This window comes from Leptonychotes weddellii, chromosome 2 (genome assembly GCF_054177405.1).
Source record: "Leptonychotes weddellii isolate Sample4059 chromosome 2, ASM5417740v2, whole genome shotgun sequence".
In the NCBI taxonomy this organism is placed as follows: Eukaryota; Metazoa; Chordata; class Mammalia; order Carnivora; family Phocidae; genus Leptonychotes; species Leptonychotes weddellii.
In genome coordinates this window covers 166,427,879-166,439,001 of record NC_138370.1, presented here as the reverse complement: position 1 = coordinate 166,439,001, position 11,123 = coordinate 166,427,879, and the positions used below count along the sequence as shown (strand labels likewise).

The 11,123-nt window shown below is 43.5% G+C and overlaps 1 protein-coding gene across 1 annotated transcript in view; it reads right to left on the bottom strand.

Moving 5' to 3' along the window:
- The window catches only part of FAM184B (family with sequence similarity 184 member B), a 124,785-nt gene extending 117,942 nt beyond the window's left edge, over window positions 1-6,843 (bottom strand). Inside the window, exon 1 of the mRNA XM_081813173.1 lies at window positions 4,780-6,843. Within this exon, the coding sequence (XP_081669299.1) occupies window positions 4,780-4,926 (147 nt within the window). The 5' untranslated portion in view covers window positions 4,927-6,843. The remainder of the gene's footprint in view (window positions 1-4,779) is intronic.
- Between the last annotated feature and the right edge of the window lie 4,280 nt (window positions 6,844-11,123).

The window sequence follows — 11,123 nt, the reverse complement described above, 5'->3', positions numbered from 1 at the left end:
TGTGAATAAATTAGAGTTTATGATTTTTAAGGGACATACTATATACAAATCAACTATGACATCAGATGGATAAATATCATGAAAGAAATGTTAACCAAATCTGTGGGAGGAAACTTTAAATTTAACAAGCTTACTGAGCATCTACCATGTGCCAGGCATTGTACGAACTTCTGGAAAAACAGATGTAAGAAAAAAATAATGAATGCACAATTAATAATTAATGAATACATGGTTAATGTCAAAGGCAGGGTTTTTCAAAGGCTTTTCTTGGGCGAAGTGAGACTTAATAGATAAGTAGGACTCAGCTTTTAGAGATGAAGACATTTCAGGAGAGTAAACATCAAGAGAAAAATGAAGGGAAATAAGTGAACCATGGAGTAAGTAATGTACTTCACTGTAACCCGAGAACTGGGAGCATGGGGTTGGATTGGGTTTTCCTGGAAAAGTAGGCTGAACAATGTAAGATGACAGTCACTTTGGAAAATAGTTTGGCAGTTTCTTCAGAAGTTAAACATAAATATAACATACAATCCAGGGGCACCTGGGTGGCGAGTTAAGCGTCTGCCTTTGGCTCAGGTCATGATCCTGGGGTCCTGGGATCAAGCCCCGTGTCAGGCTCTCTGCTCAGTGGGGAGCCTACTTGTCCCTCTGCCCCTCCCCACCCCCTGCTTGTGCTCTCTCTTTCTCTCTCAAATAAATAAATAAAATCTTTTAAAAAAATAACATACAATCCAACAATTCTATTCCCAGGTATCTACCCAATTGTAATGAAAATGTGTGTCCACACGAAGACTTGCATAGGAATGTAATGTTTGTAGCAACATTATTTACAATAGCTCCAAAGTGGAAATGACCCAAATGTCTGCCACAGAAAGTGCATATCCATCAATGGGATACTACTGAGCAATAGAAAGGAATGAATGACTGACATATGCTACAACATGGATGAACCTCAGAAACATTCTGCTAAGATTAAGCAACTAAGTGAAAAGTACCAGATGGAAATACCATATATTATATCAATTCATTGAGTTGAAGTGTCTGGAAAAGACAGATTTATAGAGACAGAAAGTAGATTAATGGTTGCCTGGTGTTGGCGTGGGAATGGGGACTGACTACAAATGGGTACCTAGGATAGGTTTCTTTGGGGATAGAAATGTCCTGAAACCTGGATTATGGTTATAATGTAATAACTCTGAACATTTACCCCAAAATGTTGAATCATACACTTAAATAGATGAATTTTGTAATATGCAAATTATACTTCAATAAAACTGGAAAAATTAGTTATTAAAATTAGAAAGGAAATTAGTAATCTTAGAAATTAAAAATATAATTGAAATTCTAAAACTTAACAGGACTTAAGACTTGAAGATGGGAAAAACTCTGGACTGGACAACTTATTTAGAGGACTGGCAAACAGAAGGATTGGATTAAGGAATTCACCAGGATGCAACACAGAGGCAAAAAGAATTTTTTAATCACATTTCAGGATATAGATGAAGAGGCTTCCTCACTGACTTAATGGCGGTTCCAGAAAAGAGAATGTAGTCGATAACAAAGAAACATTATTTGAAGAGAAAATCATTGATAATTTTTCAGAATTAAAGAGAGCACACCAGTCCTCAACAGAAAGTACACTAACATCTAGAAAGTTCTGGTGAAACTGCTAAACACCAAAATAAAACAAACACAAATCTTAAATGCTATCAAGAGAAAGGCAGACTGACCACAAAGGAATGAAACAGTCTGACAGTAGAATTTTTACCAGCAACAACCAGTGCCAGAAAACAATGGAGTACCTTCATCACTGTGCTTTGGGAAAATAAATGTTCACTAGAATTTTATACCCAAATAAATTATCACCCAACACTGAGGGCAAAATAACAACAGTTTCAAATATACAAAGAATTCCCTCCCCCACCCAGACCCCTACAGAAAAGTTTACTAAGAAATAAACTTCAGGGGCACCTGGGTGGCTCAGTCGATTAAGCGTCTGCCTTCTGCTCAGGCCATTGAGTCCCACATCAGGCTCCCTGCTCAGCGGGGAGCCTGCTTCTCCCTCTCCCACTCCCCCTGCTTGTGTTCCTGCTCTCGCTGTCTCTCTCTCTCTCTCTCTCTGTCAAATAAATAGATAAAATCTTTAAAAAAAAAAAAAAAGGAAAAGAAATGAACTTCAGCTAGAAGAAAAGTGAACCCAAAGAGAAGGCTTTGGATTCAAGAAAAAATAGTGAGAGGTGATGAAATGTCAGTGAATTTAATTAAGGCTTGATTATAAAAATGATTTTTAAATTTAAAAAAGTCAAATACTCTAGATAACAATGGCAAGATGGGAAAGGAGAGGGCTGTTAAATGGTAAAGTTTGCAAAAATCTTTTGCAGGAATGGGGTGCCTGGGTGGCTCAGAGGGTTGAGAGTCCAACTCTTGATCTTGGATCAGGTCATGATCTCAGGGTCCTGAGATTGAGCCCCAGGTGGAGCCCCAGGCTCAGTGGGGAGTCTGCTTGAGATATTCTTTCTCCCTCCGCCCCTCCCCACTCCCCTGCTTGCTCTCTCTTTCTCTCTAAAATAAGTAAATAAATCTTAAAAGAAAATTTTTTGCAGGAAGAAAGAATTATACAATAACTTTGTTAGAAAAAATTATAGTCAAGTACGTACGTTGAAAAAAAAAGGACAACTCTTAGAAGAATAGAAATAAAACCTAACACCCTCAAACCAGCAGTGGAAAATGAGGGAATATAGATCATTTCACTAATCCAATAGAAGGCAGGGATGGAGGAAAAGGAAGAATGAAAAAGGATGGCACATGAAAAACATAAAACATGATGGAAGAATAAGCCCAAATATATTAGTAATCACAATTAATGCACAAGGATTAAATTCACCTGTCAGAAATACAACTAAAATAAAACTTAACAGAAAGATTCAATCTAATGAGATGGAAAATACACACAAACATTAGCCAAAAGAAAGGTAGCATATCGATATCAATATTAAAATGTCTAATTTAATCAATTAGCATAACAACCGTATAAAGAGGCACTACATAATAAGAATCCATTATGATTTTTAATGCAGAATAGCCTTTGAGAAACACTGCCTACTGTGCGCTAGGGATCATGCTGCTTTTTCCACTGCTGTCATCTTCAGGGCTTGGCACATAATAGGTGTGCCATAAATACTGCTGAGTGGAATGTTTACCACATTGTATTGAAATGATCTGTTCGTGTGTTTCTTATACACAGGGGTAGGGACTGTGTCTTAGTCAGTTTCATGCCATCAATATTCAGCACAGCACCTGGCACACAGTAGGCACTCCATAAATTCAACTGAATTCAAGGTTAATCTCTTCCATAAAATCTCCCCTAACTGTTCCTGCCCATAATGATTTACCCTTTGTTTCCACTTCTATAGAACTCATAGTTTGAAAAACCCAACTTAGCAATTGATAATACAGTAGTGTCTTTGAGTTTTCTTTCCATGTTTCAAACCTTGTGTCTCCAAAAACATTTTAGGTTCCTTAAAGATAGAGATGTCTTATACTATGCCTAGAGCCTTGAATCAGTATTTTTTAGGGGTTGATGTCACATTTGGATAAATGTAGATTAGATCAGTTGGTGCCAGCCACACATGCCAATGCCTCAAGGGGTATCTCCATTCCCTTTTTTCAATCTTTGACTAACGAAATCACTGTCTGGAGACAGGCTCATATGCAAATAATGTAGAGAAGTTGATGGGAAGGGCAGGAGAAGGCAGCTAGTGTCCAGTTGCAAGACTCTGTGCTCTCTTCCTTCTGGCAAAATAGTCAGAGAGGAAAATGCCTGTGAACCTACAAAAAAATGGGTGTGGGGGGGTGGGAGGGAGATAGAGAAGAGAGCATGCCCCATATACTACTGGACAGAATCTGGACCTGACCCTTCCACTAGCAGGCATGGTATCAGGAGTTTATTATGAGATCAAAAGGAAACCCCACGACAAACAGCTATATTCCCCCACTGGGACCTTGTAAGAGAGGGCTTTTGTTTCCATCTATACACAAGGCACAGGAGGGGAACCTACAATAAGAAGCTCCTAATAGGGAAGCTGCAGAGAGCTGCAGAGAGTGTGGCATCTTCTTGGTGGTCTTCATCGGGTCCTGGAGAGGTTCAGTCCCGTCCCTGGGAGGAGGTAGGGAGATGGGCGGGCTGACCTCCCAAGGTCTTCTGTAATCCAGTAATTAACTGGGGACTCGTGCACTTCCCCATTTATGCTCTTACACACATCTGCACCAGTCTGATAGTAAGTCCCCCGGGCTGCCTTCCAGGTTTAGTACGGCGCCAGACAAGCTGCTGGCACTCAACAAATGGCTCAAATATTTGTTGAATGAAGGAATAAATTCATCAAGTGTTTAAATAGAGCCCACATGACCTCCCCAGCTGTAAAGTACAACGATGAATAAAATCACAACATTCCAGACCCGATCATTTGAGCAGAGCTGGCAAAGGAAAACAAACGCGCGCGCGCGCGCACTCCCACCAGCGCTGATTCAACTAGGTTTCCCACCTTGGGAGCACAGACCACCTGCTCAGCACTGTAGGAGTTTCCTTGGCAAGTATCCTCATTCTCCAGAGAGGCGCTTCCAGAAGGTCAAGTTACCAAGATTTAGGACCGCTTCCCTTACGGGTCGGTCTCCCAAAGTTTCTGCCCGGATTCAGCCTGGGCCTCCCCTGGGCCCGTCCCCCTCCCCCAACCTGGGGCCCCCAGGGCGCGCAGGTCGCCGGCCCGCAGCGCCTTACCTTACCTTGGTGAGCTGGGCGATCTTCTTGCACATTTTCACGTGCATCTCGGGATCCCAGTCCATTCTCCCGTCGGCGTCACCGCGGGCATCAGCTTTGGAGCCCTGGCAAGTCCCGGACGCGTGAATTTTGCTGTTGAGGACAGAAGCCATGGCTATAACGCGTCCAACACTCAAGGGCTCTCGCTCGTGTTCTCGCTGCCCGCGGTGTGCACGTGCGTGCGCGCGCGGGCGTGTGAGCGTGTGGGCTTTCTCCGGAGCGGTGGCACTGCAGTCCCGCCGGCCGCACCGCCGCGCGGCCCCTGCCGCCCCGAGGTGCTGGCCTTTCGGCCGGTCCGCGAGCCCACACTCCCTGCTCCGGCGCTCGCTCGCTGGCTCGCCGGCTCTGCGGGCACCCGCACCCTGCGGCGAGACGCAGAGGATCCGCACGTGCCGCTCGCGACCCGCGCACCGTTCTCCGGCCGATGAGGGTTTCGCGGGCAACAGTGGAGCTTCCGCGACTAGGAGCCGCCGGCCTTGGAGAGGTTTGCGCTGGCCGCGCGCCGCGCTCTTGGACACGTGGGTGGCTCCGGGCTCCGGACTCAGCAGCGACTGCCCCCGCCCGTGGTGGGCATCCCAAGCCAAGGAAGAATTAAAGCCGGCCTCAGCGTCTGGCAGCCGGGGCGCACGGTCTGGGAAGGGGCCCTTGGCGATGTTCTCCGGGACGAACGGGTGGCGAGTGACAGGGCACCTTGACCAGCACACTCAGCCGGAGGCTCCGGAACCTCCGAGCTCGGCGCTGAAGGCGGAGATGGGGGGCAGGAGGTCTTGAGAGGGAAAGGGAGGTAAGAGCAAGTCGCGAGGACGCGACGAGGTACCGGGACCCGGGCGCACAGTGTGGGCCCCAGTCGGGGCTGCGGGTAGCCGCCCCCCTTCCCCCATCTTGGGGAGGAGCCCGGACGTTGCGGGAGGATTGCCAGAGATCACCGAACAAAGGGAAGAAGCCAAAGGGACGGCCGAGGAGCTGGTGACAGAAATCTGGGACAAGAAAGCGCGGAACGTACAAGAAGCGGTAGGAGCGCGGAGGAAAAGTCATCAGAGAGGTAGAAAGGCTGGAGGTGTGGGAAAGGAGGAAGCAAAGAGGAATGGAGTAGTTGACTAACAGATGGAGCTGAAAGTCTAAGTAAACCGAGCTCCAATGAAAGGGAAGTGACTCATCCATATCCACACTCTTGGCCACTGGCCAAATGGAGCCAGAATCTTGTCATCAGGATTACGAGCTTGTGCCTTTTTATTTTGCTTGTTGAGTGGAGGAGTTAGCGACCAAATTTCTTTGTGGCTTGCTTTCTCTGGGTTCAAACAGTGGGTTCTGGGGAAAGTGACAACACCCTGATCAGATTTTCCTAACGTGTGAATAACAGCATTGCCATAAGCAATTTTCATGCTTAATATATTTCATTTTACAGACTGTTTTATATCAGGAGTTTTAGTCATCTTGATAAAGCAAGCAAGCTCCAAAGGGTTTCAGAAACCACAATCCCATTCCTCTACACTGCAGGTAACAATACCCATTTTTATAGATAAGAAAATAGATCCAGAACATCTGTACCAAGCCAGGCAATTGCAAGTAGTCCAGTTGTGACTGAAACCAAGATATTCCTGTTCTAAATTTCTTCCTCTAGCCCCAGTATACCACACTGGGTAGGAATGGCCAATGATATACCAGTTTTTGGTTCCTGGTATATCATCTTAGGTTCTCTCTCCAAGACAACATCTCAGTTTCCCCGTTCATTTAGAAAACAGAAAGTCTGAATCAAAATCACTGCCAGGAGGTTGGTATATAGATTCTTGGTCCTATGCTAGACTCCCTGAGTCAAAATACTTGGAGTTGAGGGTCCGAGAACGCACATTTTAAACAATCTCCCTTTAGAGTAGTTTCTGCAGGGTCTTATTACGCATTAAATTTTATAGGAATTCAACCACTGTGTAAACTAGAGGGAAATTAGCCTTTTTAGTCCAAAACTTTACCAAAAGTTGTGCACCATTTTGGAAAATCACATCATCAATGGTCACATGACTCATGCTATTGTCAATATAACACACTTGTATTTGACACATTCGTGGTTGAGTCTACCCAGATGTGCAAGCATCCAAATACTGCTTTATGTCATGAAGTTAATCATATCAGATCATTTATATATTGAAATACACATTTAATTATAATGACTTTCTTTTTATTTCTTTATCTTACTGTCAAGAAATTATACTGATTTTTAAAAATGCGTGTATTCATTTAAAAAATTATCTCTGAATTTCAGTATAGTAACATGAACATTATAAAAAAAAAAGTGACATCAGGTCTGAATGGGATTGAGAATCACTTCTGTAGATGATCATATACACACTAAAGTTTGGTAAGACTGCGATCTAACCCCAAGTTTTACTTATTTAAATATGATCTTATTAGATCTAGGGGCCAAAATAGTTTCCAGTGGGATATCTTTTTTTTTTAAGATTTTTTTTTTTTTAAATTCATCTGAGAGACAAAGAAAGAGAGAGAGAGCAGGAGCAGGGGAAGGGGGAGAGGGAGAAGCAGACTCCCTGCTGAGCAGGGAGCCCGCCACGGGGCTCCATCCCAAGACCCTAGCATCATGACCTGAGCAGAAGGCAGACACTTAACCAACTGAGCCATCCAGGCGCCCCGCCAGTGGGATATATCTTACACTTTCAAGTTCTTAATGGAAGCCTGGAAAAACCCCAGATTCCCTTATCAGGCTTTGTCGGACCACAGCTACTAAGTAAGGAAGATACTATAAGCTGACCTGTCTTGGAAAGAGTTCTCTGCAGCTGAGATTTCCTAGCACTATGATTAGTAGGTCCTTTCACACTATCAGAGCAGAAGGGAATTAAGCACTGTATCAAATATGGGGTGTGTGTGGGGAACATTTATTAGACCACTAATATGATCTTGGCATTGTGCTATGCTCTTAGCACACGTTCTTACTTCCTCTAAGGTACTTATTATCATTGTCATTCTACAGACTAGGAAATTGAAGATAAGGGAGGCTAAGCACCCGATTTTAGACAGCTAGTAATGGATCTGGGTCTATCTGACTTTGAAGGCTATTCTTCCCAGAGCACAATGCTGGTAATCTGAAATTCTTAAAAGCCATAATTGATTTGTTCTTTCTGTAGATTATAAAAATGTAAGCTTCTTATAGTACTCCTCTCCCCAAAAAACTCACCTGTAATAAAACAAAATATAAGCAGCAAGAAATTACCCCCAATCTTACGCTTAGAGAAAACTACCGTTAATATTTTAGAGAAGCTTCTTTTAGATGTCCTCTCTGTACACATCTAGATGCATTTATGTACATAAATGCATTTTTAAAACATAAATGGAATACTGTACATCATGTTTTTGAATCCTATTCACTCAATATAAAATAGATATCTTTTTCCTTTTTTGTCAATAAAGATATACATTCCATTTTAAACAACTAGTATCCCATTATATACAAAATAACATATTTATCCTATCCCTTATTGAAAAAAACTTTTTATATTCTAAGCAAAATGTTTCATATATGTTTGCTATGTGTATTTTCTTTCTTTTGGTGGGGGGAGGGGCAGGGAAAAAGAGAGACTTTTTTTTTTTTTAAAGATTTTATTTATTTATTTGAGAGAGAGGATGAGAGGAGAGAGAGAGCACATGAGAGGGGGGAGGGTCAGAGGGAGAGGCAGACTCCCTGCTGAGCAGGGAGCCTGATGCGGGACTCAATCCCGGGACTCCAGGATCATGACCTGAGCTGAAGGCAGTTGCTCAACCAACTGAGCCACCCAGGCGCCCAGAGAGAGAGAGAGACTCTTAAGCAGGCTCCATACTCAGCGCGAAGCCCAACATGGGCCTTGATCAGGGCCTGAGCTGAAACCAAGAGTCAGACCCTCAACCGACTAAACCACTCAGGCACCTGAGACTATTCATTTCTGTTCTAAAGGACAGGAAAAACAAAAAGGACATATGAAACTCATGTGTTAAGTGTAATGGGAAAGCAAATAGCTTATGAGATAGAACTGTTTAGATGTGTTAAGTACAGAAAGCATACTGTAAGACACGATAAAGATAGAATGGAAAATATATATAGAAGGGATGGAACAAACAAGAGGGTTACTAACTGAAAATAATGGAAAGGCCAAGGTGTAAGTTAAGATACCACCTTCGGGCCAATAACTACATTATCCCCCCAAATGCTGTTCGTTGTTGACACCCATCCTGGCCCCATGGATGTTCTGCTTCAGAAAAACAGAAAGCATGGCTCACAGCAGACCTCTAACCAGGCATACTTGCCCTGCACATTTCTGATAGAAGAACGTTTTGGCTCTAGGCACCCCTCTATCTGCTGAGCCCCCTTTCCATTTTCAGCTGTGGTCCTTATAACCGCACTATCAGAAGTGAAGGTCGATGCAGCAGACGGGACATAAACACTGCATAACACAGGATTCAGGTAATAGGGTCCTCCCAGCTCCCTGGCACCTTATCCTAAATGTCTTAACCGTCACTGACTCCTATTGAAAAGTGATTCACTAAACTATGTGATTTTGAGCATCTTAATTTGGGCTGTGGCGTTTCCTGTCCATGACATACAGGATAGCCTGTCTGATAGTGTATTTGGAGGTTACCACTGCATCGAGATAACTTTCTGCATGACATCACACGTGGATCGTTGCACACATGTGCAAATATTTCCATAGGAATAAATCCTAATAAACCAGTTTCAGTAAGTTAGCACATTTTAAATGTTGATGCTATATTTTGTTATACCATTCTCTTGAAGTTATTCCAATTTACACTCTCATTAATAGGGCACAAAAATGCATATTTTCCCATACCCTTGCCCAAACTAGCAGCTATTGATCTTCAAATAGCTTCCATTTTAATAGGTGAAGAGTGTCTCCCCCTACACACCATTTGTGTGAATATTAGTAGGGCTGTTGGAACACCTTTCCAGAAACTGATCAGTTGTAGGAATTAAACTTTTTTTTCCCATTGTTTTCACCGGGCTTTCTTCGTGTTGAAATAACTTTCTAGGCCCAAGACAGAGTGTTCAGAATGCCACATCAGCAACCTGAAACTTAAGATAACTTTTGTGTCCTTGTAAATGCTTTGCCTGACCAGAAACACAGTATATCCAGTCAGCCAATCCTCAAATGCCAAGCCAGTTTGGGCTCTGTACTTATTTCCTCTTCCTCCTCACTCCAAACAAGGCTGACTATGTGGCCCCAGCTAATCAGAAATTTTCGATTTTTCTCTTCCTTGTTTCTTTTTTTTTTTAATTTTATTTATTTATTTGACAGAGAGACAGCGAGAGAGGGAACACAAGCAGGGGGAGTGGGAGAGGGAGAACCAGGCTTCCCGCAGAGCAGGGAGCCCAGTGTGGGGCTCGATCCCAGGACCCTGGGATCATGACCTGAGCCGAAGGCAGACGCTTAACGACTGAGCCACCCAGGCGCCCCTATTTTTTTTTTTAAGATTTATTTATTTATTTGAGAGAGAGCGCATGCATGGGGGAGGGGCAGAGGAGAGAGAGAGAATCTTAGGCAGACTGCGCTGAGCGTGGAGCCCCACTCTGGGCTTGATCCCTAAGATCATGACCTAAGCCGAAACCAAGAGTCAGTTGCTTAACTGACTGTGCCACCCAGGTACCCCACCCCCCACTTGTTCTTTATTCTTTATTCTTATAAAAGCTTCTTGCCTTCTACCCCTTTTGTAGTCTCTGAACAAAGAAACTGTCTACTTCATGAAGTATTGAAGTTTTGTATTATCTAAGTTGTCTTTAATAATTTTTTAACACTTGATTACAAGATCTTTCCTTGTAGGGGCTTTTAGCACTGGGCCTATGATATATATATTACAAACATTTCACCTAGTTCGTGATTTATTTCAGCTTTCTTATGCTTGGAAAAGGAGATTTCCAAGGTAAAGCAAGCAAGCTTAGCTAAGAGAGTCTCTTTTTAAATAGGGTTGGGAGGGGTTGCCTGGGTGGCTCAGTCTTTTAAGCATCCTATTTTTTTTTTAAGATTTTATTTATTTATTTGACAGAGAGAGGGAGAGAGAGGGTGCACACAAGCGGGGGGAGCAGCAGGTAGAGGGAGAGGGAGAAGCAGGCTCCCCACTGAGTAGGGGGATCATGACCTGAGCAAGGCAGATGCTTAACCGACTGAGTCAACCAGGCACCCCAAATCTTACTCTTGATTTCAGCTCAGGTCATGATCTCAGGGTCGTGAGACCGAGCCCCCAGTTGGGCTCCATGCTGAGTGTGGAACCTGCTTAAGATCCTCTCTCTCTCCCTCTGCCCCTCCCCCCTGCTAAA